The 20,311-nt window shown below is 59.3% G+C and overlaps 1 protein-coding gene across 1 annotated transcript in view; it reads left to right on the forward strand.

The window, feature by feature from the left end:
* Nucleotides 1–20,311, forward strand: part of BMP7 (bone morphogenetic protein 7) — a gene marked incomplete at its 5' end in the record, with an annotated part of 68,911 nt that overhangs the window by 46,369 nt on the left and 2,231 nt on the right. Inside the window, 3 exons of the mRNA XM_084247635.1 lie at nt 10,929–11,126; nt 17,872–17,948; nt 18,943–19,053. Coding sequence (XP_084103761.1) covers nt 10,929–11,126; nt 17,872–17,948; nt 18,943–19,053 — 386 coding nt within the window. The remainder of the gene's footprint in view (nt 1–10,928; nt 11,127–17,871; nt 17,949–18,942; nt 19,054–20,311) is intronic.

The raw sequence follows: 20,311 nt of genomic DNA on the forward strand, positions 1-20,311 counted from the left end.
CCTCCCAGAGGAACCACCATGTCCGTGTCACTGCATCTCTCTTCAGAGATACTCCCTGGGGTGGGTCTAAGCAGCACATACAGCTTCTGCTTTGCTTTCTTTCATTTTCTATTTTGGTCTCCTGCAAAAATGGCACAGTGTAGACAGTGCTCTCCACCTGGCTTTCTCTCACATGGTGACTTATCTTGGAGACGGGCCCTTTTCAGCCATTAGAGAAATTTCTCTTCGTGGTATGGCTGCTCCATGCTGTGTTCACAGGAGCGAATGTGGCTTTGCCTCTCACTGTGTGGCCTTGGCCACCGTCAACCCGCAGGGAATAAGAAGGCCTGGCCTTTGGGTTGCTCTTAGAGTTCTTGCATCAAATCAAGAAGTGTTTGTAGTAGTGCCTGGTGTGCCTGGCATCCTGGGCGTCTGGTGAGATGCAGGTTCCGATTCAGCAGGTCTGGGGCACGGCGCAGCCTGTTTCCACACAAGACCTGGCGATGCAGAGGCTGCTGGCCCCGGGCTGGGGCCTCACCTTACCAAGGGCTGACCACAGCACCTGTCTAGAGCACGCAGGCCCTAAAGGAGAACAGTGGAGGCTGCTGCTGCTGCTGCTGTTGTTATTATTATAACTTGACTTCTTGAATTCAGGAACGACAAAGGACATTGTCTTTTGACTGCTTGAATTCCCCTGGGTCGGCTGTCTAGGTGCGTCCCCGACTTCTGCTTCTGCTCGCGGGTTGAAGCGTGAGAGATGCTAACTTGGCTTCTCTGCGGGACTTATCAGAGCCTTTTTTTTGTGCCGATGTCCATTGCAAATATCCTGATAGTGGCCTAGAGCAATCCCAGACTTCATTGGCAATGGAATCATTCAATTCTTTTTCCTTAAAGGGGAATGAGGTGAAGAGAGGCCAAGGAGCCTGAATTCCTCTCTTCAGAGTGAACATTTGCCTGGCCTCTTGGGTATTGGCGGGCCCTCCCCACTTGGCCCCAATGTCCTGTGCTTCTGTCCCGCCTGCCCTGCTGGCTGTCCGGGTGGCCCAGCTTCTCCTCTTACGTGACCCTCAGCTCCGCTCCCCTGGGCCAGCCCCACCTTCATCTCTCTCCCCAAAGTCAGGGTCCTGGGGCCCTTTGCCGCCAGCCTCTGCTCCCCCCAAGGCTGTGGACAAGACCGTTTGTTGAGGGAGCTCAGCCTGATAGCCAGCCAGGCTCCCCAGTTCAAACCCCAGCCCAGCTGACTATCTCTAAGAGCATATGACCCCGGTGAGTCACTTAATGTCCCTCATCTGGAAAATGGGGTTAATAATAGTTTCCACCTCCCAGGGTGGCTGTGAGGGATTAGATGAGCTCATGCGAGTGAAGAGCTTAATTGCTCAACATGTGGCAGCTACTGACACAGAGTCAGCGCTCTGTGCCATGTCTCTGCGATCCCCGCCTTTCCCGGGGGCGCTGCGGCCAAGGCTGTCCAGCCACATGGTGGCTCAGTGAGGAAACTGAGGCCCGGAGCGGGGCCCAGACTCCATGTCCTGCCAGCCTCTGGGGACTCCTCCTCCCTGGGGTGGGGGTGGGCCCGGCGGCCAAGGTGGCCGGCCAGTGTCGGGGCAGACTGAGGGGTGGTCCCCCCAGCTTGGGGCGTGGGGGGACGGCAGGTGCCACCACCCTGGGGCTCAAGTGGTCCAGGCACAGTGGCTTTGGTTTGGTGCCTGAACCAGGGAGGAACCACCACTCAGACCATCATGCGGGTCTGAATTTGAGGGCTTTCTGGGGGATGGGATAAGAAGCAAGGGCGCCCGGCATTTCTGAGACCACAGGCTGCTGCCCCTGGTTCTGTTTCCCTCCCATGGCCTGTTGTGTCCTTCAGGCGAGTGATTCCCGGCCCTGCCCCAGTCCTGAGGACCTGTCCCGAGCACGGGCCTGGGGTGCGTCTCTCCTCACTTGCTCCTTAGTTAGCTCGGGCCTGGCCTGGTGATGCTGCTGTTTTTCCCTGTTAACAAGATGGCGCCGAGGCCGATGGGCTCCGTTCAGGTGTTGGCTGTGAACCTTCTCCTGTTAGAAGCCCCCCAGGTGACAGTCGTGGATTCTGGGGTCCACTTGCCGGGCAGCCTGGTTCTCGTCTGCCTGGGGCCAGCTCTGAGCAACCGGTAGGAGCAGCCTGGTCCCTGCCTCGGGGCTCTTGCCAGCATTAACTGAAACTCGGCGAACCTCGCTGACTCGGAGGACACAGCACCCGGACAAACCGGCCTGGACAAGGGCCGTGGCGCCCAAGCCCAGCCAAGTGCCCTATCTAGGATGGCACCCCAAAAGGGCACCACACCTCCTCCTGCCCTGAGTAGGCCACACCCCTTGGAGGAAAGGGGTCCCCCGAGGCTGCCAGAATGCAGAGCCCGTCGGCTCGAGGGCCTCATTACCCATGCGGGGGGCTCTGTTCTCCTGTGGCGCAGGCGCCATGGGCCTCTCAGAGCCTGTTGGGCCTGATGGACGCCCCCGCTCACCGGGTGTCTAAATGTCGCCCGGGACCACCCAGGAAGCGTGCGGGCGGCCCCCTCTCCCCAGCTGCGGCCCTCCTGCTGGCCGCCCCTTGCAGCGGTGCAGCTGGCCGGGCTCCGAGGGTGCCTCGCAGGAGAGAAGCCCATAAACTCCGGGCACCTGCAGCTCATCAGGAGCCAACCCGGAGCCTCCTCTCATCCCCCGGGGACAGGACGCGGCAGGACCAGGCTGGCGTCTGCTTGTCTTTCTCTTTGTACAGAGGGGAGGCTGCCCTGCTGCCTCCCACGCCACACAGGCTGTGCCCCTTCACCCCCCACTCCGGGGCCTCCCTTGTGGGGTGGGGAGGGGGGAGCCTGAATACTCCGGTCCCATCAGCGTGGAGGGTTAACCAGCTGCGAGGGGCTGCCCGGGCCGTGATGGTGAGGTGCCCTGGCTGCAGGCTGGCCCGAGCCTGGGCCCCTGCAGGACCAGCAGGGACGGGCCGAGGCTTCCGCACAAACACAGGAGCCTGAAGCCCGGTCGGGTGACGGCTCCTGGGGGCATGCGGACTCATCTTGGGGGGGGCCCATTCCCTTGGACCCTCCCTGTGGGTGGTCGGGAGGAAGACAAGTGATTCGTGTGTAACGCTGGGCCGGCTCACGAGCGTCAGACACGATCACGGTTGCCGACATTGCTGTTCCTGATGCTGAGCTGTCACGGGGTGACCCTGCCGGGCCCACGGTGGTCACTGCTGCATCTCACAGATGCGGACACCGGGTCAGGGAAGTGAAGCCCCTTGGGCTCAGGTCGCTGGCTCCTTGGATCCACCTGGGCTTTGCCTCGATTCTGACTGCAGCCCCCCTTCTCCGCTGGAGAGGCTGGCAAGGAATCTGCTCTCCAGGACCCGCGTGCAGCCAGGGAGCCCCTGCTGGGAACACGGTGGCCAGGCGGGTCAGCCAGACCGAGAGCCCAGGCCCCCGCGGCGTCCTGGCCCCTGCCTGGCGCATCTCCCCGCGTCCCCTCTCTCGGGAAGGAAAGAGTTTGACAGAGAACCTAGAAGACGGTGAGCGCCTTCCTGCCCGAATCCCGGCAGGGGGTGGGGGCAGTGACTGGGGCAGCGACATTCAACATCCCTGGGCTCCTCTGCATGAAGGACATATTGAAACTCATGTTTGATGAACATGTTGGTATAAAGATGAATATAATCCTGGCCGAATTAAAAACTAAGACATTTTCTCTGGCCCTAAAAATTTCACATTTTGTCTTGATTTTAAGAGACATTAAAGCATTTTGACAGGCCCCTAAAAGTACAGACAAGTTGGCCTCGGGCCCTGCATCCCGGGCTGGGGAGCAAAGCTGAGCTCCCCGCGGCCCCACAGCTGGATGCTCGAACTGGCTTCCTACCTCTCCACCCACACATTTATTTACTCAATAAATTCTGCGTCCCCACGAAATGCCAGGGACTGGTGTGGGCACCGGGGCCTGCCCGCGCAGGCCAGGACTGTCAGTCGCTTGTATTCGAGTAGGAAGAGGCCACGGAGAAGGGACAGATGCAGATGCCAGATGCTTGGGGACACGTTCTGCAGGGCTGGGAGGCTCAGGAGAGCCCCCTGCCCCCCGCACAGGTCTCCAGGCACCTCCTTCTGGCCAGACCTGTGGGGAGATGGCCGCGCTGGACCCTCTTCCATCCTTGCAGTGTGCAGCACCTGGTCATTTGCCCCAAGACGAGGACGCCTCCATCCTGTCCTCTCGTATGGGGCCCTTCTCTGCCTCACCACGGAGGACTGAGACCAGGGCACTGCCACCCGCCCCTCCTCTCTCAGCCAAGAAGATGACCTGGTGGCCTCATTTCCCCATCTCACCCTTGCCTATGGGGACCTCCAGCTGCCACTTGACACCCCGGAACACAAGGTCAGGAGGCCCCTCTCCTGCAGCTCGCCCCGCCCCTGCCTCCTGAGGTTGGACTCGCGCAGAGGCACATGTGCGTCTCGTGCTGTTCTCGACCGGCCCGGAAGGGCAAGTAGGATCGCCCAGCATTTCAACACGGAGAGTGTCGGGTGCCGAGTGTCAGGCTTGGCCGTGGAAGCCAGGGGGACCCCGGAGGTGAGCCCTGGGCCCCGGGGCCCTGAGCCTGAGCCCCGTGAAGCCAGCTAGCGAGCAGTTCTGCCCACGACGCAGCTGGCTCCAAGGTGCCTTCACCCTTGTGATTGCTTCACATCCTGTTTGTCCAGAAGCCAGAGCAAGAGAGGAAAGGAGAGGCCTTGGTGACCCCGAGGCTGGGTCGGTCCTTCCAGGCCGGGCGGGCATGGTACGCGGACGGCTTGGGCAACTGGGGCCAGCAGCGGCCGAGTGTTCTTACTTGTCACATGGGCCTCAGCCCCTGGAGAGAAGTGGCTGGAATTAATGTACTTTGCACGATTAACAAGGAACATTCATGTGCTTCGGGCCTCCAAAGGGCAGATGATGGCTCTGGGCCTGGAAAACAACGAAGCCACAAGAAAACCAAGCTGCCGCCCTCTCAGTGGGCGGGAGGTGTCCCCTCCTAACTGAGGGGCCCCCTCTGGGCTCCCGGGTCTTCTGGTTTGGGCCTGCTCCTGCTGGCCATGCCACCCGGGGTCTGCAAGCCGCGTCCTGATGTCCTGGCTCATCCCTGGTCTCAGCTCACTGTCCCGCATGCTATGAGCACACACCGCCACCTTTGTGCCTCAGAGCACCCTTCCTACCCTCAGGGCTCCCAGAGGGGACCCGCATCCCCACCTGGACTATCTCCTTTCTGCATCTTCCCCGACACCTGCCAGGGTTCGGCCCCCAGCTGGCCGTCAAGTGTGATGGCGCAAGTCAGCTGCACAGGGTGTGAGCCTCCGCCTCCGCCCTGGTGGTGGGCCCCATGGAGGTGACTTGGTGGCCGTGACAACTGTCACAAACGTGGGGTCATGAGCCCTACCAAGAGCAAACACTTGACAAAAGGTTGTTCTTGTCTTTGTTGAGAACCGACAATATGGCCGCCTTAGCTCATGGGGACATTTGTGGTTTTCTTTTCAAGTCTAGCTGGAAGGGCATTTGGGTGGGTTAGAGCAGAGGCCAGCAAACTTTATCTGTCAAGCCACAGATAGTGAGTTTTTTGGTTTGTGGGTCCCGTCCTGGGAGTGCCATCTGCATAGAAGCACGTGACTGTGTCCCAATAAAACTTTATTTGCAAAAGGGCCGTGAGCTGGGTCTGGCTGTGGGCTGCGGTTTGCCCCCTCCCCGGGAGAGGAGCAACTGCAGTCAAAACTGCCTCCCTCCTGGCCCCGCCCTTTGGAGATGCTGTGTGTACTGAGGTTCTCCTCACCAGAGGCCACACAGCGCCCCCACAGGCACAGAGGGAGTCGCAGATAGGCTCAGTTAAGGAGGTTCCCCACTCCTGCCTGCCTGTTTGGGGAGGAAGGCGTTTCTCAGAGGCCACAGCACCCATCCTTAGAGGGCCCCGCGGGGAGCTGGTGAGGCTCTCCTGCGGGGGAGGAGGACCTGGCTCGGGGCTCTGGTGGGGCTGCCCCAGCTGCATCTGCCTCACTGGGGCCCCCCAGGGCCTCCCCACCTGGTTGAACGACTCCCCGCACCTCTCAGCTGTGCCGGCGTGGAAAGCAGGCCTGAGGTCAGGGGCGTGAGGACACCCAGCAGGCAAGGGCTGGGCAGCGGGCAGGAGCACCACGCAGCTCTGCTCCTCCAGGGGTGAAAAGGCAGGTCCCGCAAAAGCCCGCATGTGGGCTCTCTCATCAGTCCCGGGGCCGCCCAGGCTGCACGTAGCCGGGCCCGTAGGGTGAAGGGAGGGGCAGCCGCCGGCCTGCGTGTGGTGGGGTGACCTCAGCAGTGAGGAGGAAGGAGCTTGGGGACCGGCAATGCCATGTGAACCACGACCACATGCCGCTCGAGTGAGCTTGTGGAGAGCCGCGGGTGTCCGTGCCCAGGAGTGTCTGGCTGTGGAGGTGAGGGCGGCCAGCAGCTGCCAGAGGCTGGGGGGTGATGAGACAGCGGGGTTCTCTTGTGAGGCACATGGACGTCTGCACCACGTCATCCTCTGCTGGGGTGGGCTGCTGGGCGTGGTGGGTGTCCACCGCCTCTCTGGCCCCTGTCGCTGGATGCCAGGAGCTCCCTCCCAAGCTGTGAAATCCAAAAATATCCAAAATGGAGGCAGAGGCCTCCCTGCCCCATGACCGCACAGAGTCGGCAGCAGCTGACCTGCCCCTGGTGGGGCCCTGGGTGGCTCACCCGGGGGGTGGGTGCAGGGCCTGCCTCCCCCACCCAAGACTGCAGCCTGCAGGGGGTCAGCGATGATTGGGGGGGGGGAGGAAGGACTCACAGGTAGAATGCGGGGTGCCCAGGGATAGACAGCAGCGGATGGTCTGTGTGTCCCACGTATTACACACTTTATTCATTTACCTGAAATTCCCCTTTAGCCAAACCAAACATTCTCTATTCTTAATTTCCCCTATTCTTGGGGAAATCTTCAGGGTTTTTTTTTTTTTTTTTAACCTATTAGCTCTTGGCTGGAATATAAATCTTTTCCCACTTTCCAAAGACACAAACATTATGGCTAAAATACCACGTTTATCTTGTCTTCTTGCCTGGATGGCCGAGTCCGTCCCCCTCTGCCTCTGCCTGATACGGTGGCCCGGGTTCCTGGGCCAGGGACGTGCCGGGGACGTTCAGACCCAGATAATCCAAACAGGCTCTTAAACGTGCGAAGTCAAGTCTGTACATTGGAACATCGTAAAACCAAGGAGAATTCTCCCAGCCCGCCCACAGGTCTTCTCCCCCAACATAACCTTCCTCTGCCCTTCTGGGGGTATTAAAAGCTCTGGTATGAACATACCCACCTATGCTGGCACGTGCTTTAAATTCCTCTCCTTCCACGTGCAGTCACACTGTGGGCGTGGGTGTCTTTTCCTCGGGTCCGCTGGGCCCAGGAAAGCTGGGGTTTGTCTTGTCCCCCATGTAGCCCCCAGAGCACAGAGTCCCCAGTGCGTGGCCTTGGATATTTGTTAGACGAATGGATTGTTGGGTGGCTGGTCGCTGCTGTTAACTGAGCTCTCCTGATAAAGTGCACGCCGGCTCCAGGGGTGTGCAGTTAAAAGCTTGACACAGTGACTTATCTCTGTGTACCCATCTTGCCTGTCTTATTTTGGGGTGTATGGAAAGCCTTGGCTCTTTGCCTGCTAAGCTTTGCCCTCCCCCCCAGGGACCCTGAGCCATGGCTGGGGACACTTGTGTCCCCAGGGGAGGGAGCTAGTGCCAATAACGGGGAGAGCCCAGGGTGCTGCTGCTTCCCTGGGTACCAGGACAGCCCACGCCACCCCTCGGTCCAGGCGCCCCATGCTGGACAGAGGAGCCATTGCCTGTGCCACCTCCTGTTGGGTAACAGGCTTTGGGCCCAGTCTTAGAGCTCTCCCCTCGCTGGGGTGGGGAGACTCGTGTCTGGACCCCCTCTGGCTTCCTCTTTCCCCGCCCCACCTGTCCCCACACTCCTGCCCCCGTGGTCCTCTCCCTGCAGAATTCTGGCCGTGCCCCCCTCCGTTCCCATCAGCTCCTCCATGGGTGCTGACCCAGCCACTTGGCCCGGGGCTCCCACCCCGGCCCTGCCCACCGCGCTCTGCTGGGCTCTGCCGCCCTGCCGGCTGTTCCTAGACTCACGCTGGATGCCCACCCTGGGAGCCGGGCATTTGCTGTTCCCTCTGCTGGGGGCACTGCTCCCCCGGGACCCCGTGGCTGAGAAGCCTTCCCCTCACAAGACTTCCCCTGCCCCACCCTGACTGCTGTCTCACAAGTTGGCATAACGCCTCCCTCTCCCAGAAGAACCGAGGAAGGAGCAGGGTCAGAGGCGTCTGTTTCAGATTCTTCCAACTGTCACTCTCTGACAAGTCGAGGCATAGCGGGTAGAAAGGTCTGGACTGGGAGAAAGGTCTGGACTGTTTCAGGGGTGACCCTGGGCCAAGGGCCTCTGCACTCCTCTGCAGCACCCTGCCCCACACTGGGGGATCTTGAAGCCTATTTAGCCCTGGCATGTGGGGAGGCCCTGGGAGGGGGCTTAGGTGTGTTTCAGCAGCAGGACATGCTGATGGCTCCACTGGGAGACGCCTCTGACTTCCGACATGTCAGGCTTCAGATCCTGGCCAAGGGCAGGGAGGGGGAGGCGAGAAGAATCCCCAAATGGCAGCTCAGAATAAGTAAAAAGATTTTTTTCTTTTTGATGCTTGGGGCCAGAAGAAAGCTTCAGGTCAGCTTGATCCAGGGGTTCAGGGGTGTCGTGCAGCCCATGTCTGTCTGTCTCTCTGTTCTCCCTTCCACCGGGGCAGCCCCTTTGTACCCATGGTTCACCTGTGATCTCTGGATGGGGCCAGTTTCCAGGGACCTACCATCTTCCTCCCTCAGTCTTGTCCAGGGAGGGACACTGGAGTGGTCAGCTTCTTTTCCAGAGACTTCCAGGATACCTCTTTTCCATTCTTTTGCCGCACAGGGTCACGTGCCCACCCTGAACGATCACTGTAGCTGGGGGTTACTTGTTAGACCCAGATCCCACCCCTATCAAGGGCCAGGGTGGGGTAGCGAAGGCACAGCTGCCTAAGTGAAAAGTGGGGTGTGTCCCAGGAAAGTGGGCCTAGACAAGAGAAATGGTGTCTTCCCCATTTTACAGATGAGGACGTTGAGGCCCCAGCACGCAGCCCCCCTCAGCCCGCAGAGGCTCTCAGCAGCAGACGTGGGTTTCAAGCCCCTTTCTCAGTGCTGCGTCTGCCGTTGCTCAGCCGGGCTGTGCGTCTGGGGCCTGGCTGTCGGGCCGGCGGCCGGCGCTTGGATTTACTGTATCTGGAACGGCATCAGCTTTTCAGGCGAGGCGTTTTTATTTTGCCCTAAAAGCCTTCAGGGGGAAGGGAAACACAATTCCTAGGGGCTCCGTTTTAATGGTTTCTTTTATAGAATTGTTCAAATTATAGATGGGTGAACTCGAGGAAACCCCGCTAAAGAATGCAGGAAAGCTGAACATTAAAAGGGCGAAGGTAAAATAGTGGTGGGCAGGGGAAGTTTGCTCCTTTACACATTAGTTGTTAAAAAACCACAGTGAATCCCCTGGTACCAAGCGGTTGTTGGGGAGGGCAGGTTTCCTGATTTCCAGCACATCTGGGGGGCTCCAGGTGAAGTTAGTTCCAGATGTGGATGGGCCCGTGTCTCCAGAACCACCGCTTTTGCTGGCTCTCTGACCCCACCTACCCCAGGTGTCTGATCTTGTGGCTGCGCCACCGGCCTGGGGTCAGCTCTGGCTGTCCCGTCCCGGGCCGATGTCCTCCGGGGCGTGGGCTGGTTCTCTCCAGAGCGAGACGGGCGCTCTCTTCACCCCCATCTCGCGTTATCTTCCTCTGCAATACGTGTCGCCCCCAGACTTGACATCAGCTACGTCCTGGTCTGTGACCTCGCGGCCGCGGAGCCGGTGGACTGTCTTGGCCATGGTCCCAGCCCGTGACCTTGGCTGCTCCACCCGCTTGTACCCCCAGTCGCTGGGACCCCGTGCCCTCTGGGGGCCCCTTTCCGCCTGCCCAGGCTCTCCCAGAGCCTCCCTCCCTGGGCACGCTTCCCTGACCTCTGTCTTCCCCGCGCGTGCCTGGGTCTTCCCGCGTCCTCCTGAGGACCCCGACACTGGATCCCTCCCTCACCCAGTGTGTCCCTCTCGTAACTGATTACATCTGCAAAGACGTCTTCCAAGTGAGGTCGCACCCGGCTGTTCGGGGTGGACATGGGTTTGGGGGGACGCTGTTCAACCCAGTGATCAGAGCCAGCCAGACTGCCTGCTGCTGCCCCTGGGACCCTGTTTTCTGTTTTCCTCCCACCCCCAGCACTTTTCCTCCTGCCCCCCCTTACGTCTTGTGTCCCCAGCTCTGCTCCAACCAGGGCCGGTCTCCTCAGCTCCTCGCGCCCACCCTCCTCGCTCCCAGCCGGCATCTGCCTCTGCAGCGCCCCAGGCCCGGGCTGCCCTCTCCCCAGATTTCCACGTGGCTCCCTCCCTTAGCGTGACCCAGGTCCCTGCTCAGACAGTACCTTTCTCTGTACAGAAAGTGGTCACCAGGCCGCCGCTGCGGGCCCCACCCTCTTGGCACCCAGCAAGATCGCCCCCACCCCTTGAGATTAGGCGGCTCTGGGAGCTGCTTCGGCCAATGCAATGGGAACAGAAATCTCGGCTCCGTCCCCGCCCTGCGGACCCGGCCCGATGCTGTGTCCCCGCCTGCCTGCACCAGCACCCTGCCCGGAGGACACGGCTTTTCACTGTGGGGTTGCCCGCTGTGTTCCAAGCTCCTCAGACGGCCCGGCTGAGCGTCAGCGCCGCAGAGATGCGGGCTGGGTGGCCAGGGCACGGGCGCGTGGAGGGGCAGGCGTGAGGGAGCCGCGCCAGCGTGGCCTTGGCCTGCCCCCGCCTCTCCTGTAACCTCCTGTGTATTTGGCTGCTTCCGGTCTAGGGCAGAGCATCAACCCCAAGCTGGCAGGTCTGATCGGGCGGCACGGGCCGCAGAACAAGCAGCCCTTCATGGTGGCCTTCTTCAAGGCCACGGAGGTCCACCTCCGCAGCGCCCGCTCCACGGGCGGCAAGCAGCGCAGCCAGAACCGCTCCAAGACACCCAAGAACCAGGAGGCCCTGCGGGTGGCCAACGTTGCAGGTATGCCCAGGCGGGAGGTCAGCACGGCCCGAGGAGCCCCAGGAGCTCCAGCAGGACCCAGCAGGGGAGAGACTGGGAATCTGGGGAGGTGCCCAGCAGATGGCACAGGGGACCAAGCCCTGAGCCCCGTCCCGCAGAGCTCGCCTCGTCCTCAGTTCATTGAGAAATGCAAGGAGCGAAGGGTAGATTCCAATCGGGCACGTGTCTAATAGACTCAGTAGGGACCACACCTACCACAGCACTTAATAAATGATGAAAGCATGGTGGGGGGCGCCCACGCTTCCCTGGGGGGCTGCTGCTGGGGCAGTGGGGGGAAGAGAAACAGAAGAGTCCGTGGTCTCTCTAATCTCACCTGTTAGAGTGGAAACCATCTGAAACCCCTGCAGGAAACTCAGGGTAAGGAGGCTTCTTTGGGTCTTAATTAGGACACCGTTAGGTTTGTTTGAAAAATGTTTTGTTATGAGAGGCGAGGATGCGCCACGGACGCTGTCGTGGGGTACTGGGGTAGTTCAGGATTGCGCGAGACGTTTCATTATTAAAAGTAAAAGGGAATGAAAAGTAAAAGTTATATTTTCATTAGCAAACAATTCAAAGATTACCACGTCTGTGTCCTCAGAAGGGGACACCAGGGCTCCCCACACTTCGGTCTGCATTACAGGTGCCCGAAGCTTTTACCCCAAGAAGTGACGTGGCTCTTGAGGCTGATGCCCTCCCCTTTTATAGAGGGGGCCAAGCTGGGGCTCAGAGAGGTTAAGTGATTTGTCTAAGGTCACAGAGCAAGCAAGTGGTAACCCTGGGACCCATTCCCTGGGAATTTGGGGAGCAGTCTTTTCCTCGGGATCAGATTGGGGAGCAGGACCTTGATGGCGTCTGGTGGCCTGGGGTGGCTGGATCGGGCTTTGGGGCTGGGCTGGGCCCACACCCCTCAGTCTGGCACTGCCTTGCACAGGAAGCACTGCCTTTGCTACTGCACAGGCATCTGGAGCCCCCAGGCGGAAAAGAAAACTTCAAATACGTTCACTTCACCAACGAGCCATTTTTGCAGTGAATATGAGCCCAGCCTGTGACTGCAAGAACTCTTTGGCTCCCTCCCCGCATCCTCACCTTGACCAGGTGTGCTGCCATCCTCGGGGTTTCCAACCACCTTCGGAGCTGTCCCCAGCGGGTAGAATAACAGCTGTCCCCAGTGGGCAGCCCCCAGAGGCCTGTGTCGTACGTGCTGGAACCGGAGCGTATGTCCTCGTGGGGGCACAGGGGGCTACGTTTGCAGGGGGGATTAAGATTGCTAATCAGCTGAGCTTACAGGGAGGCTGTCCGGCCTTGTCCAGCCAGGGGGAGTGTCTCACCTGGGTGCTGAGAAGGGGACGCTTTCCTCGCCGAGGACAGAGACGTGAGGACAGAAGGGAGGGCAGAGATGTGGCTTCGGAAACAGGAGGGGGCGTGTGTGTGAGTGAGTCAAGCAATGGGGTGACCTTTAGAAGCTGGAATAGACCAGGAAACAGCTCCTCCCCCGACCCCAGCACCGCTGTGCAGTCCTGCCAACACCTTGGCCTGGCCTGGAGAGCCGAGCGGACTCCTGAGCCACAGGGCTGGAAGGCTCGTGTGACAAACTGCAGCGCTTGCTTTTGATCGCTTGTTAAAGCCGCCCAGGGAATGATGGACGCTGTTTGCAAAGCCGCCCCCCCCACCCGTGCCCGTGAGCAGGGACACGACCAGCCAGCCCAGGGTGGGGGCTCCAGGGGCTCAGCTCCCCTGCCCCCTCGGCCTGTGCCTGTCTCTAGAGGGTCGCGGGTGGCAATGCTGCCCCGGCCCCCCCGAACCTGATGTTGCTGGTTGTCTCTTTCCCCTTGCCACGGCAACTTTGATATCTCTGTTCATTTTCCTTTTCGAGGGAGAAAGAAAATGCAGCTGATTGGGGAAGTGCCAAGAGTAAGGCTTTGGGGGGGGGGGCAGGTGACCCCAGGGGGTGTGGGCGGCCCCAGAGTTTGTGTGCAGGGATTTTGTAGGGACTTTCCTGGCAGGTGGCTCCGTTTATTTTTAGGATTCTTGAAAGGGTCTGTGATCCCTCAAATCAAAAACCAACGGAATGCTTCATTCCTGCCGGGAGCTGCCTCGATGCTGGGCTCCTGGGGGTGGGGGTTCAGTGGCGAGCGCCCCGCCACCGGCGGCCTCGTGGAGCTAAGTCGAGACAGGCAGGAGCTGGCTGTCACCCGCAACCACACTTGCCTTAAAAGGGAGAGTCGGGGCGGTGACAGGGACTGATGCGCCTGGGGAAGGGCAGAGAAGACACAGCTGAGGGCAGTGGGTCGAGGGCTCTGCCCCGCAGGCTCTGCCCAGGGGACCCCTCATCCAAAGCAAACGTAGACGCTTTGCAGAATTCAAGCTGCGGCGTGGGGTGGGATGACGAGAAGGTCATTCTGGCTGCTCTGAGGGCCGCGGGAGCATAGCCGGTCTCCTGGGGAGGAGGGGGCCTTGGTAGAGGCCTTTCTGTCAAGCAGGTGGAAAATGCTAGCATATTCCATCTGGCAAAGACTCCCGAGCCTCTTGCGTGAGTCTCATGATGAAGGGGAGGGACCAGGTCTTTAAACTCTTAGAATTTGACACCTGATTCCCCCCTCACCTCCTCACCAAAGCCCCACCAAGCCTCCACTTACATAACCCCAAGACTCCTGCCCCCCTGGGCAGCGGCCCCTCCTTCCTGGGGAATCCTGCTGTCTGGCCTGGTTTGAAGTTCTAAACTCTGAAGTTTCTTTTAAAAACAATACCCAGGCGCGAGCCCCCTGCAGGTGAGTGGACCAGAATCTGCGTGTATGTGTGTGTGTGCTCACATGTGTGCGCGTGTGCTCACGTGTGGGAGTGTGTGTGTGCTTGTGAGCACGTGGCTGGGCCCTGCCGAGGGCCACACAGGTCGATTCTGCGCGTGGGGGGAGGATGCAAGCCGTGGCCTGCAGCGCTCGCGCCCTCTCCCCCGCAGGCGAAGCCCCGGCCTGCAACTGTTCCTCAGATGCTGTGGTTTGGGGCGGAGAAACCGGGTCCCCCGCCTCCCTTCTACTTCCTCCTCCCACTCACATTTGGGCCCAGCTCCCCGGTAATTAGCCGTGTTCACCGGATGACCCGTGGGGGTGGCCCGCGTGCACCCGCCGCGACTTGTTCGCTGGGGGGTGCGGAGGAAGTGGAGGCCGCAGCAGCCTGGTGTCCACGGGGCTGCTGCCGGGCGGGAGGGGCCGGCCCCGAGGGACGGGAGCCGCGGTTGCTTCCTGGGGGTCCCTCTGTTCTTCCCGTGTCCCCTCTCTGATGAGCAGGGGTGGCGGTGAACCGACGCGTCCCGACCGCTTTCTCTTGGGGCAGCACGAGCCTCGGGGCCGGGAGGGGAGGTGCGGGTGGCTGGGGTCCCCGATGCGGGGCTGGGGTCCCCCATGTGGGCTGGGGCCCGGCACACACCTACACCCACAGCTTCGCTCGCGGGGCTGCCTGCAGCCGTGGCTTGCCGGGGCTCGGGTGGCTTTGCTTTGAGACGGGGCTGGCGTTGCTCGTCCATCGTGACACTTCCCACTGGGCCCCCAGCTCCTCCTTTACCCAGGACCTCGAAAATCAGCACAAAGTGTCGCTGCCTCGCCCCTCACCACACCTCACACATCACTGGGCCGAGCGCCCTGCTCTTCCCTGCTGGCTCAGTCCTCCAGGGCCCACGCCTGCCTTCCCGCCTGGGGAGAGAAGGTTCATGGCTGTCGCTCCTCGTGGCCTCGGCCATTGCCACCAGATGGGCCCGTGGAAGAGCCGGCAGATTTCTCAGGCTCTTCGCCGACGCTTCCCTGAACTTGACCTTCCTGTACTAATGACCACCTGGCCCTGCAGCTGGTTCGCTCACAGCTCAGAGGTGGGGAAGGGGACTCGGAACGCCCCGTCGCTGCTCCATCTTCCTTAACCTCCCCAAGTCCCTCTACGCTGCCCGCCCTGACCCTGGCTCAGGCCTCCTCATTCCTGGAAGGTTCTAGCGCCTGGCTCTCTGTGCCTTTGGTATCAGCCACTCCTGTCCCGGTTTTGTTGACTTCTCGACACGGAGGATCCCTCCCTGCCCTCCTATCTCGCTTACCCCAGAGCACCCCACTCCACGGACATCATTCGTGTTTGTCCATCACGCCCGCTCTGGCCCGGGAATCAGCGTGCCCCCCGCCCCCCAGCAGAGCTTTGCTGTGTCCACACCTGCGGCTTCAATCCCTAAAATGTCTGCCGCCCAGCAGGCATCTCCCACCATTTGTCCGGATGGATGAATGAGGGGTGCCCTAGCACGGGCCTCGGGGGCCGCGCCATCCATGCGCATGCTCCAGGCACCCCCAGAAGGTTGGCTGTGCTCCGCCCTCCCGAGATGGTCTCTGGCTTCCAGGGTCTCCTGGGTCGCAGCCTCTTTCCTGTAAACACACACGCAGCTCCGTCAGTGTCAAGTAAATGTGATTTCCTCCTTGGTTTGCAAACCTTAAAAACTGCTTTTCTGAAGGAGAGATCTCAAGATACGCATAAGATTGGAAATAGTCAAAAAAGCTGATGAAAGAGAAGGTGCACACGACCAGACACGCCCAGCCACGAAGGCTTGCCTGTCTTGGACTGACGATTTCCAGGAAGCCCAGGGGGCACTGCTTCCTGATCAAGCTTTGCCCCCACCTCTTCCCTCCCATCCCCACCTTCTCTTCTCAGCCTCTCCTTCCCACCCGCGCACCCCTTCTCCTGCACTTCTTTACAGGATTCTCTGGACCATGGGGTAGCTCAGCTGCCTGGAGACCGATTTCCAGGACAGCCCTGGAAATGGGTATGTCCCAGGGTATGTCCCAGGTTTCCTGGCTGTATCACCGCCAGGCTCGTGGCTGTGGAGTCAGCCGCCCACACAGCCCCTACTCCACCACTTTACAGATGAGGACATTGAGACCCAGGGAAGGGAATTCAGCCACGTGCTCCTTGGCTTATCATTTCTCACTAATCTAGAAGCCTTGCAGATCGAATTCTTGTGACTCAGGAGAAAGTAGAAAGTTTCAATTTTGCAAAAACCCTGGTGACGTGTTAATGTGTGTGGAGGAGATGGTCATTAACTCCCAGCAGCTAGAGGATGTGCATGTAAGAAGGCAGCGTGTAGCTTTAGACTTAACAGGTGGGCCGGAAGGATAACAACAAATAGCTGGTTGCTCTGAGCTAAGTGCTGTGCTGAGTGGATTCAAACATTCGAGGTTGCCCTTGGAGGTGTAAGTGTAGACTCTCCCCGCTTTTAAACCAGGAGCCCAAGGCCTGAGAGAACCAGGTTTGATTTCAGAGCTAGAGTGGTCCCTCTTACCTCATCCTGACCACAGCGTCTACAGCTTCAGCATCTACCCTTCCAGGCTCTATCCCTCCAAATACTGGCTCTGGGTATACCATGGTGACCTCACAAGGCCTTTTTGAAGAGGTGACATTAGAGCCAAGTTTTGAACATCAAGAAGGAACCAGGGCCTCCCCTGGTGGCGCAGGCGGTCAAGCGCCACGCCGTGAAGCTGCCTGCAGCCTCTGCAGCGCTGGTTTGATCCCAGCTGGCCGGCGAGGGTCCCACATGGCGCGGCAGACCTCTCCTGTCGCACCCGCTGCTCCCCTCGGCAGTGTATTTCATCAGTCTGCCTGTTCTGTTCCCAACTCTGTCTCTGGTGAATCCTCTCATCCTCCTGCACATCTGGCCTGTACTCCAGTTCTCGTATAAATAAATAAATAAATTTTAAAAAAGGGGGGGGGCCAAACACAGAAAGCTTACAGGAAGGAACATTCCAGGTAGAGCAAACAGCAGGAGCAAAGGCCCTGTAGTAAACACAGGTCTGACAGCATGCTCATGGGACAGGAAAAGGGTTGAGGGGACTGGAACTTGGGGACTGATGGTTCAGGAGTCAGGGTCTTACAGGGCAAGGGAAGGAGAATTGCTCTAAGTAAGATAGAAAGCCCCTGGAAAGTTTTAGGTGGGGGTAAGACAGGTTGTGGCTAAGGAAGAAAATAATCCCTCTAGCTATAGGGTGGAGGGAAGAGTGTGCAAAGGCAAGTGTGTGAGTGTGTGTGTGTGTGTGTGTGTGAGAGAGAGAGAGAGAGAGAGAGAGAGAGAGAGAGAAACTTCTACATGTTTATGAGTGTGTATCCTTGACCCAAATGTCTGGTAAACCTTACATACTTCTGGAAAACCCCAGTGCATCACTTGGGCTCCTCACAGGAACCTCAGCGGTGTGTTTTTCTGGAAGGTCAGTGGGATTTGACTTTCTGCCCCCATGTTCAGTGGTGGTGGTGATGGGGGCTTGGTTCCAGGCCCTGTGTGAGCCCCCTCCAGGTCCCTCCAACCCACTGAGCCTTGTGGGGTGGGCTGGTCTGGCCTCCCAGGCAGGCTTGTTGGAAGCACACCCTCCGAGCAGGCCCCTGCAGCTGGCACTGTGGGGTGGAGATGGGGCTTACATCCCATGTGGGATCCAGGCGGATGTCAGCATCCAAACAACACATGTATATAAAAGAAACCACGTCCACAGAAGGATCCGGAAAGTACTGTGAACTGAGACGTACTGAGAGAGGGGTGGGGGTGTTCATGTCTCCCTAATGGGCTGTTTCAAGGCTAGAAATGAGTTTTAAGCTACAGGTTCTCAGATGTCTCTCATGTCAAAGAAGTCACGGCCAGCTGTGCGGACCCCCCACTTACACCAGGACCCCTCACCACCTCTGTTTCCTCCCCTCTCCCCCCACCTCCTCGCCAATGCAGAAAACAGCAGCAGCGATCAGAGACAGGCCTGCAAGAAGCACGAACTGTATGTCAGCTTTCGAGACCTGGGCTGGCAGGTAAGGGGGTGTCTGGGGCCTCTGGGTGGACGCAGGACCGTGTCCCTCACAGGACGGAGTCGTGTCTCAGCTGCCAGGGCTCCGGGTATCACGTGGCCTGGCTAGGCTAGGGAGCTAGGGTTACGGATATGGGGATGTCAGGAAACCCCAGGGCAGACATGTGGTCGAACCAGAACAGGAACCCAAACATGTTGACTCTGAACCCCACTTGCATTCGCAGTCAGCTCTCTGCTTTGATCCCGCCTCTCGGCTGGACTCCAGGGGCCTACAAAGGCGCCCCCTACCTGGCTGCCCCTGATTGGCCCAGCTGGGGTCAGGTGGTACTCCGAGGCCAATCAGCTGTTTTGAGGATGGAGTCACGTGATAGGAACATGGCGGCCCCCTCTGGAACTATTTGCATGGAGCAGGGCGAAGGGCAGGGCCGGAATCCCAGAAAAGGACTGCGGGTTACACGCTAGTGTGATTTATGAGCCTCTCTGACGGCCCAGGCCCGGTGGGGCCCAGAATACCCGGAGCGGGCGATGGCATGGATCTCCCACACAAATGGGGGCACCGAGAATCTCCCCTCCGGGACCTGTCAGGATAGGCTCTCGGGGCGCCCGTGCCTCGCTGGGAGACTCCGGGGATTTAACAACTTAGTTCTGTGCTTACCCGAGCCTGAGGGGAAGGGGGACGGCCCCGTGCGCCCCTTACTGGGCCTTACGTCCGACCAAGCCCTGTGCTGGGCAGCGTCCACTGCCCCCTAATTCTCTCCCGAGCCAAAGCAGGTGAACTGAGGCGTGGAGGCTTCATTTAAGGCACGTGTATCACCACCAGGGAGGGGTACAGTTGATGGCACCCCTAGTCACCCCGCTCTGGGTGTCCTTACATGAATGGCCGCTGCCCATTTCTCCTACCTCTGCAGAGGCTGGGAGCGCCGGCGTTTGACCCCCAGGGGAGGGTTTCAGCACCGCCTGAGCTCACACTGCCCCCGCCCTTGCCTCTCTCCCCGCAGGACTGGATCATCGCCCCCGAAGGCTATGCGGCCTACTACTGCGAGGGGGAGTGCGCCTTCCCTCTGAACTCCTACATGAACGCCACCAACCACGCCATTGTGCAGACGCTGGTGAGTGCCGCCTGCGCACCTCGGGGTGGGGGCAGCAGGCCAGGGGCCCTGCCTTCTGGGCCTCTGAGTGGGGCCAAAGCAGCCATCTGCCCAAGGCCACCGCTGAAGCTCCGTGGCCTGCCCCTGCCCCCGCACTTTTGCCTTCATGGGCATCTTCCTCCATAAAAAAAGATTTAAAATTATATTTTATGACTATTGGCAGAGACAGATATAATCTCAGACCCCGAAGTTCATTATTTCTTCTAAGTTTTACAGATATCAGAACAGTTCATGGGTGAAAGATACTGTGGGCAGTGGTCACTGCCTAACAGAGAGTGGCCTTGCCAGCCTCTGCCTGGGGGACCCTCTGGTTGTCAGCACAGCTTGCTCCACTTCAATAGGCCTCTTCCACCCCACCCCCAATGTCTGGACTTCAAGGGTCTCCCCCCAGAGCTCATGTCTTCTCTGCCTAAGCCTTGAACTTGGCGCCTTAGTCATTCAAGGGTATGTGTTGTGTTTATTGAGTGTCTACTGTGTATAGACCCTGTGGGGAGTTGGGGACACCGCAGAGAACAGCACAGATGTGGTCTCTGTCCTTAGGGCCTCATTTTTCAGGGAAGGAAACACTCAAGTAAACAAATGAGGAAATGTCAGAGAGATGGGAGTTCTAGGAAGACAGGACCACAGGACAAAGAAATGGCTTGGTGACCGTGGGGCGCTTCCAGGCTGACCTCCCACGGGGTCACTGGAGGATTCAGTGTGATCTGAGGTTAGCTTGTGCCCAGCACTGGTGACACTCTGCCACCGCCACCCAGTGATGAGGGTGAGGGACTTTGCTTTTTAGCTTACAACCGGAGGTTTGAGGACCTTAGTTATTTACCTTAGCTACCTGCCACGAACATTATCTGGGCCTTTCTATTAACTGGTCACCCTCCCTGGTGTGAACATATCTAGTGAGTGAGTTCACTACCCAGAATCCTCCTCTGAACCCAAAGTTGTTTGCTGTGAGCTTTACACCCTGGTCGTTTAGCTGTCTGTCTCCCTCTCCCCTGTCCCTGCTCCGTGTGATGCGTCTTGGAGGAAAAGATCAGATTCCTGTTATTGGGACCAGTCTTGACCTTGAAGGCAAGAGCTCTTTATTTAGCATTGCTTTCCCAGGGCCCCGAAAGTAAACCCAAACGCTCTATTTAGGATTAGAAATGGATGGTCCCTCCCTTCCTTGGCCTGGGCCTGGTCCCCTGTGTGCTGGTGTCCCCATAAGAGTCTGCTCTGAGGACCC

The sequence above is a fragment of the Talpa europaea genome (assembly GCF_964194135.1).
Source record: "Talpa europaea genome assembly, chromosome: 11".
Taxonomy (NCBI): Eukaryota; Metazoa; Chordata; class Mammalia; order Eulipotyphla; family Talpidae; genus Talpa; species Talpa europaea.